The sequence below is a fragment of the Falco biarmicus genome, chromosome 4 (assembly GCF_023638135.1).
Source record: "Falco biarmicus isolate bFalBia1 chromosome 4, bFalBia1.pri, whole genome shotgun sequence".
Taxonomy (NCBI): Eukaryota; Metazoa; Chordata; class Aves; order Falconiformes; family Falconidae; genus Falco; species Falco biarmicus.
The window spans coordinates 89,254,846-89,272,687 of NC_079291.1; the positions used below are offsets into that span (position 1 = coordinate 89,254,846).

General features: G+C 49.8%; 1 protein-coding gene across 4 annotated transcripts in view; it reads left to right on the plus strand.

The window, feature by feature from the left end:
* Positions 1-15,604, plus strand: part of SRGAP3 (SLIT-ROBO Rho GTPase activating protein 3) — a 126,800-nt gene extending 111,196 nt beyond the window's left edge. For 2 of the 4 annotated variants that reach the window (XM_056336092.1, XM_056336088.1), the window contains exons 15-22: positions 62-196; positions 3,432-3,537; positions 3,828-4,055; positions 5,499-5,578; positions 8,380-8,560; positions 9,140-9,289; positions 9,657-9,984; positions 12,427-15,604. In XM_056336092.1, the coding sequence (XP_056192067.1) occupies positions 62-196; positions 3,432-3,537; positions 3,828-4,055; positions 5,499-5,578; positions 8,380-8,560; positions 9,140-9,289; positions 9,657-9,984; positions 12,427-12,843 (1,625 nt within the window). In that variant the 3' untranslated portion in view covers positions 12,844-15,604. Of the gene's footprint in view, positions 1-61; positions 197-3,431; positions 3,538-3,827; positions 4,056-5,498; positions 5,579-8,379; positions 8,561-9,139; positions 9,290-9,593; positions 9,985-12,426 lie in introns of those variants that run through there. The other 2 variants (XM_056336089.1, XM_056336090.1) reach the window with 2 other exon arrangements.
* The last annotated feature ends 2,238 nt before the right edge of the window (positions 15,605-17,842 follow it).

The window sequence follows — 17,842 nt, forward strand, 5'->3', positions numbered from 1 at the left end:
ACTTGCTGTGTTAGTCCAACTTGATAGTAATGTTGGAAATAAAAAACTTGTCTCTGGGCAGGTGAAGATCCCCTCGCTGATGATCAAAATGAACGTGACATTAATTCAGTGGCTGGAGTCTTGAAGCTGTATTTCCGAGGACTGGAAAACCCCCTCTTTCCTAAGGAAAGGTTTCAAGATTTGATATCTACTATAAGTAAGTACATGTGACAGCTCTTCTCAGAGAATAGGGTGGGACAAGAGAAGCAATGAACAGGGGGCAAGTACACTGGAGTTTTGCAAATAGCACCTTATACTGTAAGAAGGGCTATAGGTCTACAGTGGAAATTGTTAGGAAAAGAAATTAAGAGTGCGTGTTGGCAGTGCTGGAGGCAGGGGAGAGGTAAAACATTTTGCTGTGGCTTCTACTAAACATAGCGAAAGTCAGTAACTCTTGGCTACTCACAAAGCTTCTCCCACTCTCGACTGTGCAGGTGTGGTTTCAGCCTCACTCCATCAACCGTTCTCCAGGTGTTTGCCATGTGCATTTCCCGTCCCAAGGAAGACCAGAAAGTTCTTTGGGATGTGAGCAGAGGTAGAAGCTCAGGGGTTATAATCATGAAGATCTGGAATTAATGGTGGGGAGAGCCTGGTTTCTTCTTGTTCTGTCCTGAATTCTCCCAACTCCACTTGCTTCTCTGCAACTGAAGAAACAGATAGCCCAGCTGGGGTTCATTTCTCTCAGTACCTTGTAGTGATGACATTTATTTATTGGCAAGTCATGGAAATTACTCCCTTGAGGGGAGGGAAGGAAGGCAGAATGAGTTTGATGTTTCAGAGATGATGGAGGAGCGTGCTGCACACTTTGGCTGCAGGATGACTTCATTTCACAGGAGAGGCATTGGGGTTGTTTGGGGTTTCAAGTCTCTTGGAACGTGGGTAGCTTCAGGGGGATTGACTGGGGAATGTGTGCTAAAGTCCTTCGTTTGGCTTTCGCTGCTCATAGCTCCTTCCCCTCTTCTTAATGTTAATGTGCATAACTGATAAGAGATTTAGTGATGTCAAGAAAGACAAATGATATCTAGAGGGGAATGATGCAGGGATGGGCTTGTTCCAGGAAGAGAAGAATGTGCTCTTATTTTTCAAGAACAGTTGCTTTATACAGTCACTTTAGGAAATTCACTGTAGCCTTTCAGTTTTGATGCGTGAAACAGCACAGCACACCTGTAGCACGGCAGATGAAGGAAGCTGTTTCTGCACCAGTTTCATCCCCAGACAGGGATTTGTAGCCTGGCTTGCAGCACTCACTCTGGCTGCCCTCCCCTGGGGGGGGGGTGGGGGGGTGGAGGGGAGGCTTGCAGCAGGCAGAGTGGGGAGCCGGAGAGGGCACAGCCCGCAGGGAAGGGTCCTCTTCAGTGCCAGGAAATGTGCCTGGCGCCTGGTGATGTGACTGTCTGTGCTTGCAGATAGGCTTATGCTTTTGCACCATCCCTAATTAATGCCAGTTTGCACAATTTATTAAGCTTTTGGGAGTTTTTGTTGCAAACATCATCTGTTAATTTTCTGCATAGTATTCTCTCCTCTTTTTTTTTTTCCTCATTTTAGCAAGAATCTTCCTTTTCCTCATCTTTCCTTTCTTTTCCTGCTGCTACCTGTCAATTAAGTATAGTTTAAATTAATTAAAGTGCCTTGTGCCCATTAAAAATCTGACCTTAATTGCGTCTGACTTTCTGCCACATAAATACAGGGTGTGTGATAGGTGTCCCAGCCGGAGCAGATTGAAGAAACCTTTCTTTGAGAACCACTGCTCATTAAAATGCCACCCTTGCTGTAAGATATTCTGTCTTGTTTTGTAATTATGGTGGAAAGGTTAAATGCAGCCGAGCGGTTTGGGCTTTCCACCGCAGTGCATCACAAAGCCACCTTGATTTCCCTTGGCTCCTGGAAAGATATTCCGAGCGAGTTTTTCGCAGCACGTGCTGCTGCGCATGTCGCAGGGCCTCTGCCTGCCCCTGGAAGCTGCAGAGCCGCATTGTTCCCTGCCGATGTGATGGGGAAGCCGGGCTTCCTGGTGGCAGATGAAATGCTGAGTTTTGCTTATGGGGGACTGAGAGTTTACATGGAAGTCCCTTTGTTTGCAAAGGTTCATTCAGGAGTGTGCCTGTATTGTAGAGTGATTGATGATTACTCCATTAATTCCTCTGAATTACAGCCAGTTGAAACATTTTGCTAAGTGAAAAGGCAAGTTCTTCAAGACAACTTGTTCCTCTGGGTTTCAGAACAGATATCTATTGTGGTAGATCTATTGATTTATTTTTTTGTTTTATAAAAGTCCTCAAGTTAAACCAAACCAAAGAAATAGAGAACTCAGTAAGCAGTAACAGGGTAAATACATTCCTCAAAAGGAAAAATTTCCAAAATGAAATACTATAAAGGTTTCCATCAGCCTGCAGTCCATCTATATGCTGTCAGTGAATTTTATTATGGTTAGCAAATGTTTGTGTCAGCACAGTAAAGTAAGCGTCTCTTCCATGCATCTGAGGCTGACTGCTTTCACAAAAGCTTTGGTACTCCTTGTCTGCTTTCTGTAAAATAAAAGTCGCAGGATTAACTATCTACATAATATATTGAGCAGATACTAGTGTAAAAAACCCAGTAGCCTTGGGGGCTGGAATGTGCTGCCAGCTGCTGTGGGACAGTGCTGAGCCCCTCAGCGGGTCAGTGCTGCAGCAGGGCTCTTGTAGCTCTGCAGGTCGAGGAGGCTGCTGCATGGGGGTTCAGCACCACCCTGGCATGGGGCTGCAGAAGGATGAGGGGCAGTACTGGGGTCCCCGGCTGAGTCAGCTGGCACAGAGAGCAAGATCGCTGGAGTCACCCTCCTTCCTACAGAAAGAAGCTGGTTTCTGAGAGCAGCTGTGGGCTTTGTGCACTGCTGTGTGGAGAAGTGAGTCTTAAAGTGCTGACTCAGAATCAGTTCAGATTAAATTCCTGTTAAGGCCAGTGGGAGAGTGGAGCAGAAGGACTCAGAACAACTTGATGGTTAACCCATAAGAGTAACATGAATAAAAACCTCATCTAAAAACCTGCACTAGAAAACCAAGCAGTGCTCCCTTCAGTGCTCCATTTTCTAGTGCCACGTTGACTCAAGCTTTTGAGGAATAGAGCGGTTGTTGGGGAATGAACTAAATAACGCATGAACAGTTATTTTAAAAATAAAACCATGGAAATGTCTTTATTTGCTGAATCTGAATGTATGCATGAATTCACCCATGGAAGAGCACCGTGCCTGATTCTCTGCTCACACCTTAGTGCCAAACCAGTGGATTGAATCTAGAAACAGGCTGTTGTTTTCCTTGCGTAGTAGGCTGCTAGAACTGGAGCAAGTCCCTCTGGTGCTGTGTTGTCTGGTCCTGAGAAGGTTTAAAGATGCGCTTTCTATCTGTGTGTTCCAGAAATTGAGAACCCCACCGAGAGAGTGCACCAGATCCAGCAGATCATCATCACTCTGCCTCGGGCTGTCATCGTTGTCATGAGATACCTTTTTGCTTTCCTTAATCAGTGAGTCTTTTTTTTTTTTTTTTTTCCCCCCCCTCTTTCACTGAGTTTCTCCTTGCCCTGCTGTTTTTGTCAGACAGTCCCTGACTTTGCTGCATGAGTCCTTTTTGGTATGGCCACGAAGAGCTGTATTTTGCTTCTTCCTCGGCCTTGCCCAGCCATGGCTGTGTGTGGGGAAGATGGACAGCTCAGCGATGACTGCTTTCTTGGGTGGTGGGGGGTTGTTGGTGGAAGATTTTTCTGAGCAAACGGGGAAGGTTGGCACTGCACCTCGCTAACACTTGTGCTTGCAGCTTGTCGCAGTACAGTGATGAGAACATGATGGATCCCTACAACCTGGCCATCTGCTTCGGGCCCACTCTGATGCACATTCCGGATGGGCAGGATCCAGTGTCCTGCCAGGCCCATGTCAATGAGGTCATCAAAACCATCATCATTAACCACGAGGGCATCTTCCCCAGCCACAGAGAGCTGGAAGGACCTGTCTACGAGAAGTGCATGACTGGAGGGGAGGAGTACTGGTAAGGAGTGGGGGCAGGATTTCATTGTTTGCAGAGCTTACAGCCGGGCCTGTGTGAGGGTTCCCCTCTGGCACTGTACATTGCGAACCTGTGACAAAATGCAGAGCTTTGGCTTGAACCCTGGCAGGCAGAAGTTGACCCCAGCTCACCTGAGTGTAGGAGAAGGTATCTCGGGAGCAGACCCCCAGGAGGATGGGGTATGAGGATGGCTTTGAGGAAATTCAGACTTAATATTCAGGGCAGCCGAGCACAGCACTGGGGTGGATTTGCCCCCTGCAGAAGGGGCATGCCCTTTTGCACTTATTCCTGTTAAATGTTATGAAGAAGGTGTACAAGTGATACATATTTGATATGCTTGTGCTGTTTTACACTGGTTGAGAATCTTACTCCATACCAGGCTGTCTACATGGTTCCTAGCCATAAATACTTTCATAAAACTAAGAGGATTTTGCACAGCTAACTAATTAGTATCTACGTAAATACATCAGTTTTGCTTTTGATTTTAGCCATGCCGGGTAGGCAGTTTCAACAAGCATTTATTTTTTTCATGCTGACTCAGCATTATAAACCTTAGTAAAAACTTCAGGAAAAACTTTTTTCTAGTATGAATATTAATATTTGTGAAGATTCTTTTAGCTGCATATTTGCAGAAGTGTGTTCAGAACAGAACCAGAATTTCAGGTCAATTCTAACCAAATTTCTCCTAGGCTGGGATTTTTGAGTAAAGTCCCATAGTTCCATCACAATTTGCTAGCTGGATGAAATCCCTTAGCCCAAAATTAACCTGAACCTTCCAGTTCCTTTTGTTCTGTCAGTGCTGGAAGACAGATGAGGTTGCATTAGCTGTGGACAGGATCAGCTGTGTGCGGTTCCATTGCATCATGTCTTTCTGGTGTACAGTTTGCCCTACTTGTTATACCTGGGGTAGGAAAACTCTGTAAACAAACTCCCACGTGAGAAGTGTAAGTGATATTAGATGCTTGTCGGGAAGATGCTGGAATTCTAAACCAACATTCAGATCTGAGTTTCAGCAAACCAGTATTTGTAACAGACTTGAAGTGATTTTTGTGTAAGTTTTATACATTTCCGAGACCTAATCTTCCCTGACACTGATTACCTGCCGCCATTCCTACCGATGCAAGCAGAGGATAAAATGCTGTAACTCATTGTGAATGAGTGAATGGAACATTTTAACTTGATACCACTTTACACTTGTTTTGCCAAATACAAGTAAGACATAAGAGGAACGGAACATGATGTTCTGGGCCTGGAGATTGTGGTGCGAGTGTCTGCTGTTCTCAAAGCAAGCTCAGAGATCTGCTGTGATTTAAAATGACCATCTCAGTCCTATGAAAAGTAAAAATGTAACTGTTTCAGATATCCTGAGTGCCTTAGGAACAGAATCTCCTTCATTCTTTGAAAGCACGGTGTATTTCATTTCAGTGACAGCCCACACAGTGAGCCAGGCACCATCGATGAAGTTGACCATGACAACGGCACAGAGCCACACACCAGTGATGATGGTGAGTACAGATGTGAGTGGCAGAAAATTGGGTCTTGTTAGAAGAGCTGTGCATGCAGGAAAGCCACGTGTCCTTCACTCCTAAGCAGAATAGAGGCTGGACCAGTGTCTGGCATGTAGTGAGGGACAATGTTTTGGTGTGCTTAGTAATGAATATGCATATTAATAAATATTGTGTATAGGTTTTCACCATAGGATGTGTGTGGACCTTTGCAGTGGTCTGCTTCCATGGCAGGTTACAGGGGTGGTTTTTCCAGAGCTGTTCTATGAGATTCCATTAATCTGTCCCCTTGGGTGCACTGTGCAGAAAACGGTGAACTTGAGTGGCCCCACTGGGGGCCCTCTGAAGTGCGAGGGTCTTTCAGCTGATTTCATTAGGCTCTGGATCATCCCCTGTGGAGCAGGTGTCTCCTTGGCAGAAAGTAAATGCCCCTGTATTCAAGCGAGCTGCAGCCTGGTGTTCCCTGCAGTCAGTTCTGTTTCCTTTGGTGACAAAATACCTGCCTGCTCGTTCCTGCTCGTGTCAGGCCCTTTGGAGGGCAAAGCAGGCTGTGTTGTGAGCCAGGACCGTGCAGCCAGGTGTGAATCCCTTGCAGCTGGGATCATCCGTGTTCCATAACGCTCTGGAGGGGGCTCAGGTCCAGCATTCTGTGAGCTTCTGCTTGCCTGCACATCGGTGTAAACCAGCTCAGGGTTTCATGTGTGGGCTCTCAGTGAGAGCTGTAAAGCTCATAGCGATCACAGAGGCGAGCGTGGAAAGGTGCGTGGTGACGGAGTTGGTCAGGAAGCCTGTTGGCTCCGGGACGCGGTGCCAGTGCAGGGGGAGGCGCTGTGCTTCCCACGCCCCAGTGGCACTGGCAGCTCGGCCTGGGGGAGACTCCTGGAGACCCTGCTGGCACTGGCGGGGACGGTAGGCGTGCTGCCCCATGATGCCGTTTAATGGCAGGGCTTTGCTGCGTTGGAAGGACACCAGGGAGCTGGACACCTCTTCTGCTTTCACGACTGCTTCTGATGCCTTGGATGTGTCCTGCCCCGACAAAGTGCTGCCGCCACCAGCCGCCGGAGGGGTGGTGGGAGGAGTGCCTGGCTAGCAGGCACTGTGGGATGGGGGAGGCCACAGCAGGGCTGGACGGCTTAGGACCTGCTCTTGGCTACAGGCAGGAGCCGACAGGACTAGAAGATGAAGGAGAGCAAGCTGCCATTTAGCCAATTTTATGCTTGGATAGTCACATTAATAGCTCTGATTGGAGTTTCCGGGTGATTAACTGTGGTGCAAGTGTAGAGAAGAGGAGCAGCTTTATTTTGTGAATTTACATGTTCCTTCTTACCCTCTCCCTTGCCCCGTGCACCCTTCCTTCTGGGAATCTCATTTTATCAGGGTTGTGAGAGCCCTCCAGGTTGCATCCCCTGCAATGTTCCTTCCAGAGCATTCCCTGGTGATCCTGGTGCAGTGCTCCCAAAACACCCTCCTGCTGGTATTGGTGTGGATGTGTATTTTGAGTTGGGGAAAATCAGCCTGCTGAAGTGACCTGTCCTGTCCCACGTGGGACAGGGAGTGGGGCAGGGGTCTGATGCAGCATCTCCCATGTCCTCCTCCGGTGTCTTCTCCTCTGTATGGGTTTGGTCACTGAGCAGAATGATGAGTCACGTCCTGATGGCTGCTGACGCCAAGCCTCTGGTTAGTGACAAGGCAGATGGAGCAGAGCAGGCGTCTGTATTTTAATGAGAATGTGACAGATCTGGAGGAACTGGGAGGATTTTCCCTGTTTAACTTTGTCATCACCTGTCTGCCAGTCTCCAGGTGGGGTTTAAAATGATCAGGTGTCTCAAGTAATCAAGAGTATATTAACTGCCTGCTTGCTGGCTCTGATAGTGGCTAGAGGTAGGCAGGTGATGGCAACCTGCTTTTTCACCCGTCTCAGAGTTGCTTCTGCCAGTGCAGAGAGAAATACTGTCACTGATCTGCAGTTGCTGCAGCGGTTTCTCTGGGATTCAGTGTTCCCAGCTGGAAACAGATCTGCAGCAGAGCTGGGCTTCTCAGCGCTGAGCAGGCTCATCTTTGCATGCACCAGCAGCTGCTGCTGTGATGCCCTTGGCCAGGGGCTCAAAGGCTCCTGGTGTGCTCTTGACCTCCTAAAGTCAAGTCTTGCTTCAGCCCTCTTGGATTTCAGGCCCTGAGCTGCCAGTTAGTGAATCTCTGGTGCTTGGTAGAGCTTAAATTAGAAAAAGTGGAGAAGTGGTGCAGTAGAAGAGTGCTGAAAGGTCTGCAGATGTGGGGGTGTGATGCAGAGCAGCTGCCTGGCCAGAGCCAGTATCATTGTTTCTGTGGGGATCCCCAAAGGAGGATTCGTTACTCATCAATAATTCAGGCCAAACTGTCTCCAGGTTAAGGAAAGGAAGGAGAAGGTAAGCAGGGCTTTGATCACAGTATCTGACACAGCTTGACAAGATCCTAGTCTGGAGGATAATGGGGTTCTGTAACCAAAGAAATCACTTTGCAGAAAATGGGAGTGTGGGTGATGGTGCCATATGCACATAGGGAATTTTCAACTAGTCCCCATCTGGTTTGTAGTTTTTGTAATTGCTGGTAGTTTGAGTCTGTGAGAAATTCCAGGAAGGCTGGAAGAACAAAAAGACTTGATCAGTCTAAAAATAAGATGGCTCGTACTCGGTGTAAGGTGCCCTGGGGAAGCTAGGGCAGCAGCATTACTGCTGTTCTGGTGCAATGTCTCTCTTGGATTTATTGTGCCTTTGTGGTTGTTGAACTAAGATTTTCTCTATGTGTGCTGCTCTCCTTTGCAGAAGTGGAGCAGATTGAAGCCATAGCAAAGTTTGACTATATTGGACGATCTCCACGAGAGCTCTCCTTTAAGAAAGGGGCCTCGCTTCTCCTGTACCATCGGGCGTCAGAAGACTGGTGGGAAGGGAGACACAATGGTGTGGATGGCCTCATACCCCACCAGTACATTGTGGTGCAAGACATGTGAGTAAAGTGTTGATCCAGGATGTTAAAATCATGTAACTACACAAGGTCCGCTTTAGCCATCTAAAATCGGTGGCCATGTTTTCCAAGGTTTAATGATTTTGGTGGGAATTCTGGACCTGTTCACATCTGCCTCTCCATGTGTTGCCTCAGACTGTTTCTTGTTCAGGCTGATAAAGCCGAGCACTGCACACTGTACTTCAGTGTGCCTGAACCCCATCGATCGTCCTGACCCAGGCTTAATGTTGGCCTTGCCCCCATGTATGTTGACCTGGCATGGTTGAGTGCCCACCTGGCCTATAGGCAGGTCTCGGGGTCCTTTGCACATGCTGCTTCTGTTGAAGTACCATACCTGGAGTCATTAAAATGGCAACTACAGCGCAGGGGGATACGAAAATGTGATGTTTGCATTTTCCAAGTTCCAGGTACTGTCCGAAGTGGTGGCCTTAGTCTAGCCCTTTGTTAGCAAAGTCTGGAGCTGCTGGAGTGGTGATGCTCAGGCCTGCATTGTGGCTGGGCCCTGTCCTCACTCCGGGGGCAGGCAGAGCCCTGTTACTGATCGGGGTCTCCTTTTCCTAGGGATGATGCGTTCTCTGACAGCCTGAGCCAGAAGGCAGACAGCGAGGCAAGCAGTGGACCGCTGCTGGATGATAAAGGCTCCTCCAAGAACGATATCCAGTCTCCCACGGATCACATTGTGGACTATGGCTTTGGGGGAGTGATGGGCCGGTAAGGAAACCCTTGTTTTCCTGTGAACACACAGGTGGTTGCTGTCACGTGTGGTGAGAGTCAGTGTGTGTGTAGGGCAAGACAGAAGGGAAGGCTCCAGTAAGCACTGCAGAATAATGCGAGCGTGGAGGGGTTTTAATGTGTGTTGCTGACGTAGATCTTAACAAGTGAAGAAGGTGCAATGCTGTCCCTTTCTTTGCACTGGCTAAAATGTCTGTCTGCCCTCTTGCCTTAGTCTTCTGGAGCTGAAAGGCTCGAGTTTGGTTTGATCTGAACTCTCATTGCTGAGCGATTTGTCTTACAGCATGCAACCAGATGCTTTCGATCTGATGGACAGTGACCTAGTCTTGTGATGGATTCTTTGCAGAGTGAGATTGAGGTCTGACGGTGCAGCTATCCCTCGCCGTCGAAGCGGGGGGGACACCCACAGCCCACCCCGAGGGATGGGTCCTGGCATAGACACTCCTCCTCGAGCAGCGGCCTGCCCTAGCAGCCCCCACAAAATACCTCTTAACAGGGGCAGGATTGAGAGTCCTGAAAAGCGCAGAATGGCGACATTCGGCAGTGCAGGCAGCATCAATTTCCCAGACAGGAAGGCCTTGTCTGATGGCCACCCGCTGAGATCGACCTGTGGATCGACTAGACACAGTAGTCTCGGAGATCAGAAATCTCTAGAAGCAGAAGCGCTTGCTGAGGTAAGAGGGTTGTGAAGTGGCTCTTGGTGCCCAGGGATCGAGACTTTAAAATAAACGTCACTGGGGTAGTGCCGCAGAGCCCCTTCCATCTCAACACACTTCAGAATATACAGTGCTGTTGTAGCTGTGATGGTTTAAAGATAAAAATGAGCAGCCAACAGCTTGCCTGCTTTTCCAACTGTACCGGTTGGTCTAATAAAAGATACTGCCTCCTTCCGCAAACCTTGTTTCTTCAAAAAAAATAGGCAGAAAAATTCAGTCCATCACGGAAATGTGCTGGCAGCACTTGCCTCCCACAGGGAGGGAAGCGCATTATCTTCATCTGACGCTCCATAAGGAGCTTAGGAGGAGAAAACTGGATTTGCCAGATCAGAATTTGACTGATGCTCAGTGTTTGGAGAAAAGTGTTTCAGGTTTGTTACTGGCTGTTTGTAGCTGGGACCTCGATATGTTAGTCTAATGCCAGTGTGATACCTCCAGCCATGCACCATTCAGTGTCACATTAGACCATCAGTTCCGCAGAACCTGTTAAATTCATGTTGCCTCCAGCATAGCCTGCAGGTCTCTCCACTGCTGATGGGAGGCTCCCAGCCAGGTTTCAGGCAGGTTTTACCGTTTTACTAAGCCTGTTAACACCTCAGAGAATGGTCCTTCCATGGAGCAGACTGCACAATCCTCCAGCCTCTCGGGGACCCCCTAGCTCAGGCACAGTCCCTGCCAACGTGTCCCAGCGGCCGCAGGTTGGGCCCGTTCGGGGCCTGGGATGCTGTGGGGACAGGCTGTTCGGAATCCCCTATTTCAGCAGTTACCCGGCAGCTTGCTTCATGCCACCCTCAGGCAGGAGCAGCAGCTGTAGGATGGTTGGTGATGCCTAGGCAGAGGGGTGCAGCTGCTGGGGGGGTGCTGCTGCCCACCACTGGCAGCAGCTGCTGTGCCACGGGGTTTGGCAGGCTCTTTTACTTAGAATCAGCTGCTTTCAGTGGGATAATGAATGATGATTGCAGAAAGGAAGAACTCTTACTGTCCTGTTTGCTTTTCCACCAGCCATGCTCCTTGTTCTCTTGCTCTGCAGCACGCTGCCCAGCTTCTCTGTCCATTAAGAGCTTGCTTGTGGTGTGATCAATTTACAAAGCTACAGCCGTAGCGCAGCGCGTACCCTGAGCGATGGCTTGAGCTGGGGTACCGTGCCCGCCCTGGGATGGGATAACGGCATGCACGGAGTCCCCAGGTTCGGCTGATGGGCAGCGATGCCCAGGGCCGTATTCGCCAGGTGTAGTGCAGGGCTGTGGGGTCCAGAGCCTTCAGAGGGATGGGTGAATGCTGAGGGCAGAGCACGATTTGGACAATTTTCCTTGGCTTTTGTGGGTTTTTTTGGTTTGTTTTTTTTTTTTTTTTAAACCTTGTAAAAGATTCTCACTCAGCTGGTGTAAATAAATACTTACCTGGAAGTCTGTAGGACTGTTGGCCTTGGTAGTGCTGAGGCTTAGCTCTGGGAGAATATTTTCACTCATTATCTGAACAGCTTAATAGAATAGGAGCTAAGTTGATAATTATTTGCCTTCTGCTGATGCTCTGAATGTTACCTGAGGCTCATCGAGTATCTTGTACGCATTATAAAATTAAGGACTCTTCTACACAAGGACAGGGAGGAGACAGGAGGAGAAAGTAGCCACTAGAGCTACTTTTTAAATGATTGATTCAGTTGCCTTAAGTCCCTTTTCGGATGGTCTCTTTCTGAGTTCCCTCATTCAGTTGAGGTGGATTTAAGTGAAGCTGAACTAGGGCCCCCTCTATTTCCAGACGAGACCATCAGAACTACAGCTGTAGGCAGTTCAGCCAGTTTGCTTTCAGTGGGCACGTCTGGCTGAACTGGGTTCACCTACTGGAGGGTCTGTGTGTGCAGAACCATGGAGGCCGTGCGGTGAGGGACTGGGGCCCATCTCACCTCGGCCACCTCCCTTTTATGTGTGGTGAGCTGCCATCTGCTGCTTGCTCCACCTACAGCCCTCTGCGTGTCCACCCCATGTGTGCCATTGCCCTGTAGGCACAGGGATGGCAGAGCTCCTGTGCGTCTTCAGGGCCTCCTCCTTCGGGGAAAGCCCACCCTCAGTGCTGGGGGGGGTGGAGGTGCCCTGTCTCGTTGGAGGTGTGGACAGGCTGGTGTTCACCCCATTGCTCGTAGTGCTCGGGGTTTTCTCCCTTTGGAGCTGGTGACCCAACCCCTGCTGACCCGGGAGATGTAGGGTGCCTTTGTGTGGCCAGGTTGGGCTTTACATCTTCCCCCAAAGCTCCCACCTTGCCTGGAGGCTCTGTCTTAGGTCAGAGACCCCCTGCACACTGGGGCGCACGAGGACGGGGGGGCCTCTCCCTGGGGTGGGATGCAGGAGAGTGGGGTGATGCTGTGGCACGGTGCTGACGTCCCTTTGGTGGTGGCATTTGCAGGACATCGAGAAGACCATGAGCACGGCGCTGAACGAGCTGCGGGAGCTGGAGAGGCAGAACACGGCCAAGCAGGCCCCCGATGTGGTCCTGGACACGCTAGAGCCCATGAAAAACCCCCCAATGGGTGCTGCCAACTCAGAGCCTGCCAGCCCCCTCCATACGATCCTGATCCGGGACCCCGATGCTGCCATGCGGCGCAGCAGCAGCTCCACTGCAGAGATGATGACCACCTTCAAGCCCGCGCTGTCGGCCCGGCTGGCCGGGGCTCAGCTGCGGCCCCCGCCGATGCGGCCGGTGCGACCAGTGGTGCAGCACCGCTCCAGCAGCAGCAGCAGTTCAGGGGTGGGCAGCCCCGCCGTCACCCCCACTGAGAAGCTCTTCCCCAGCAGCTCGGCGGATAAATCTGGCACCATGTAGGCTGGGGCGCGGGGAGAGCCAGCACCTGGATGGCGGGAGCAGGGCCAGCAGCTTGGCAAAGCCTTGCTTGGCCAAGCGGCAAGTCTGAACCGTGCTCAAGAGGAACCTCTCCAAAAGGCGAACAAGTGCGTAACCTAGGCCCAGTGGTTGATTGTACATACGTGTGTGTGTGTGTGTATGTACATATGTGTCCACACACACCTCCATCCGTGCAGAAACACTTCCCAAGCTTGCAGTCCTATGGCAGGAGGAGATGGTGGGTCTATGTGTTGGCACTGGAGAATACAAGCTCTGTGTAGAAGTATGTATTAAAAAAAAAAAGTGTACAGAATTTGGTGACTTTTTTTAAAAAGTAGATTTACCTCAGAAACTGGCTCTGAAATCTCCTCTCTAGAGATGCTGGGTTCATGTGGGTTTTTTTCCAGGCTATTTGTGTGCGTGTGTGTGTGTGGAGGTCCATAGCAGCAGTGCATCCAGCAATACAAGGCCATTTTCTGCACCTCTTGGCACTTAGAAAAAGAAAAGGGGGGTGGGGGGAGATACAGGGGGGGTTGTTCAGTCCTGGCCTATGGAGAAGAGCTGGAAATGCATAAATGATGGCGTGTGTCAGGCTGGCTGGAATGTCTTTTCAAGCTGAATCGTGAGACACCTGGAAAAGGAGACGTGCTCCATCGGCGTGGTGCAGGGAGGAGGACACTGCTGCTGCACCGAGGCGTGGTGCTGCCCTGCCTGCGCTGCAGGATCTGCAGAACTCTGATTTTTCTTGAAGATTTCAGAATGAACAAGGACTAGTGACAAACCTGTGGTAAAGCATAGAGTAACTTACACAGTTTTGAGATGCTTCACTTCCCTTTCCCCATACACTTTCTTTTTCTTTTTCTTCCTTTCCTTTTTGTGTTAAATCCTAATGGTATCTCGACAGATGGGACTAAATGGGCGAGGAGGCTTTGTTACAACAGTGTTCCTTTATTTGAAGTTGCACAGCAGTACGTGAGGGTCTTGATTCAGATTGCATTGTCTTGCATGAAAAGCATGAGCCATATTTGACCATATCAGATGCGGAACCGATCTGATGGGGTGATATTTTGCACTTTCTGTACTGTACTATATAATACAACATTTTGAGTTTATGCAAAAGAATCTACATTTTCTTTTTTCCTCTTGAACATTTAACCCAGAGAAAAAATATGCAGAAAGAGCTGGGGATTGCATGGTACTTTGTCTGATAATCAAGTCTTTTCTGTAAGTGCTGAATTCAAGACACTCTGTGCTTCTCCTGCATGTTTTTTTTCCTCCTTGTACAGATTTCCATGCAATGACCCATGGTTTAATTTGGTCACTTCGCATGATCACATACAACCCCAGCCTGAAACGGGCCATCCTCAGTCTCTCGGCTGCATAGAGAAGCCGCTCTGATGGCTCCTTAATGTTCGTCCTTCCCTCCTGCTCTGATTTTTGCAGTTCTGTCTGTCCCTGGGCAGAGAAGCTAGCGAGCCCTCCTGCCTCATCCAGCAGTCACCTGCCCAGGGACTATTTTTTTTTTTTTTTTTTTTTATTCCACCCTTCATCTTCCTTTTACCTCCGCAGTGCGGACCGCAGCTCGTGCGGGGCTGGAGGAGCAGCCTGACGCCCGAAGGCAGCAGGGGTGGCTGAGCCCCTCAGTCCTGCACAGCTCGCCCCAGGGCTGGGGAGCTCGCCCGCAGCCAGCTGCCCCCAGCCCCTGCGAGGCTGCTGGTGCCTCCGTGCCGGGCACAGACCTGGCACCGTGACCCCGGGGGCTGGCCCAGTGCTTGTTCCCATGCCCAGAGCATGGGCACGTGTTGCTCCCGAGCCTGGCTGCAGCCCCTGCCAGTCCTGTATATATTGCTGTACTTGCTTCAATGCTGGGAAGTAACTGTTAACATGTAAACTGTACAAAAAATAGGCTAAGGTTAGATGAAAGCCAATGCCACTCACCAAATCTTTGCACTTAGTAGGTAGCTCAATGTAAAAATAAAACCCAATAATAATAATAATAATTAAAAGTGAAGCCGCAAAGCTAACCTTTCAGTGTACAGTGGGGGAGAAGTACTGTATGTAGTGATTCTGTCATTGTTCTCCGTATAATGCTGTAAGGGGAAATGGTGTTTATGTACTTGTCTATTAACATTGTTGACATTTGTAATTACCCAAATTGGTTCATACTGATGTTTATTTTTCTTCATAATTTTTCCCCCCTTTCCTAAGTTAGGCTAACCCTGAGGTCAATGCCTCTGTCATTACGGGCAGCAGATGTTCAAACAGTCTGTCAGTCTGGTCTAGTAATGAACCAGCAAATGTGCTTTTAGGGGGAGGGAAGAAACCCATTTGGCACAAGAGCTGTGTATTCATTGCCAGTAATTTTTTTTTATTTTTTTTTTTTCCATTTAGTTCCTGGAGAACATTCACTTTGCCAGTCTTCTGGTTTTTTTATATATACTTTTAAAGATGACTTGATAGCAAACCCATGTTTATTAGGGTTTCGGGGTTTTTTCTCCTCCCTTCTTACTTTTGAAGATACGGTACGAGTTCCAGTGTCTTTCTATTAAATTATTGCCTTTTGTTTTCCTTTGTTTTGTTTTGTTGTGGGTTTTTAATATCTTTAAGTGCCTTTTTGAGCACCAGAACAAATGCTTGGAGTTAATGTCCTAGGAGCTGTACACATCCTGATTTCCTTTGTACAGTTGCGTTGTGCTGGGGGTGATTGCTTTTAAAGTCCTTTTTAATTTTTTCTTTTTTTTTTCCTTTTTTTTAAAGAAAAGAAAACCAAGACTTTTGTTGAAGAATAAACTACCCCTTTTTAACAAGGTATTCAAGTTGTAGTTTTAACTACTGTAAATTTAAGGGAAGAAATGTATTTTTCTGTAAGCTAACTCGGTACAAAATGGAAACGCATATGTTGTAGGAGTATCATAACTGGAACCTGCTCATGTTTTGTGAGTAACTTCACCCCGATCCTTGATACCTCTCTAAAGGCGTGAAGACTGTAGGCTTCGGAGAGTTCACAGGGCTTTCACTGTGAAGACTCGGGGCTGCGTAGCGGGCAGCGGGAGCACCCTCCCCGCAGGGCCCGGCACAGCCCCTCCTCGGGCACAGGGCAGGGAGAGGAGGGTGTCTTCATGGAGCAGTCGTTTCTCTGCTGTGCAGAGCGAGTGCCGACCTCCGGCTTGGCTCCTGCAGACCCCACCGCATCCCCATGACCTGCCCCATCCATCTTGTCCCGTGGTGCTGTACCCGCCTCGGGGAGGGGCAGCTTGGTCCTCACCCACCCTCCCTGGCCCTCAGCATTGCCTTTGATGGTGCTGACTCAAAAGCGGCGGCACCTGTGGCATGCTCTTCTGTGTACAGACTCAGCAACATGTGCAGGCGTGTCGGTCCTGGGCAGCGACGACAGTGCACTTTCTTCTGTAGGCTGAAGTACCCCTGGTAGGTCATTTTTGTAAACCCTGGACTGTGTTATTTAACTAGCAGTGTTGTGGTTTTCGCAGTGCGGCAGTAGATGTCCCGAGCCTCATCTGCTTCCGAGTGGCTGGGTTGCGAAGTCCGGTGGGGATGGGTTTGGTTATGCTGGGAAGCCTAGGAAACCGCTGGCTGGCTGCCCTTTGTAACGGTCATCGTCCTCCTCTGGTGTTGTCTCTGTAACGTATGGTGAGATGCCGTTCAGCTAGAGTGTCTGAGTGGGTCCTCTGTCATGTATGCTGATGATGCCATGTAGATGAAGCCGCTGGTTGGGTGTGGACTCATCCCGTTGAATAAAACTGCTTAACTTTTCTCAAAAACACCCGCTGTGGTTTCAGAATATTTGCTGCCTCTGGGAGCCAGTGGGCCAGCACCCCTGCCTGCACCCACACCCACGCCTGCTGTTTCTCCGTGCTGGTCCCCTGTGGCCAGAGGCGGTGGCCCTGCAGCACCCCTGCCGCAGCATCCCCGTGCCGATGCCCCATAGCCGCGAGCCAGGCCCATGGTCGCTCGCCCTGGCTGACTGTGTGTTCCGCTGTGTTGTTTAGATGAACCGCTGAGAGCACAGATGGGTTCTTTCCTCTCAGCCCTGGGCATACGGTGAAAATACGCAGGAAAGAGAGATGTAGGCCAACAAAACAACAAACCACCACCTCCAAGGGGATGTAAATCTGCCCATTTGTGTTGGTGCGGAAGGACCTGTGCTGATCTACACTTCAGCTGTCTTCTTTTAAATTTTACTTTAAAATGCATTTAGGTAAAAACAACAGGAATGTTCTTCTATTTTATTTCCAACAAATCTTTGCCTAGAAGCTCACTGGAATGAAACTGCAGTACTTAAAGGCTGAGGAAGATGCTGTAGGAGTGTTGTTAAACTCCTGGGGTGAGGGAAGGACCACTCTGTGCACCTCCAGCTCCCAGCGCAGGGACCGGTGCCAGCCCTGGCTGGGAAGATGGCTTCAGGCACACCTTTGCAAAGCTCCTGCCAGGGGAAAGTGCCATTGGGCCGTTGATTGCTCACCCACAGGGAAGGCTGTCTCAGGTGGGGAGCTGGGCCAGCTGAGAATGCTCAGGAGAGGCCTCACCTTCCCCTCTGCCTGCATGAGCATCCCGGGACCTTGGCGTCCCTGCACCTTGGGAGGAACGTCAGCTCTGTGAGGCTGGGGTGATGCTGAATGAAGGCAGCGGGACGGCACTACCCCGGGGGCTGGCGCCAGGGGCAGGGACATGCTCCCCATCGTGAGCAGCCTTCCCGTGGTGGGTCAGGGTGGATGCCCAAGGGGAGCTGGGTTGAGCGTCCCCACTACACTCCCTGCTCGCCCTCTGTGTTTGGGGGGGATCGAGAGTCGATCTCCTGTCGCTGCTGCCACAACTTCCCCCCCCCCCCCCCCCCCTTCACACCGTGAGCCCCTCAGGTGCTCAGCGCAGCAGTGCGCTCGCCTGTGCAGCAGCACCGCATCAGCATTGCTCTCGAAAGGCGGAAGGCAGCTTTGGTAGTGAAGCCTTGAAAGAGTAGGCTTGC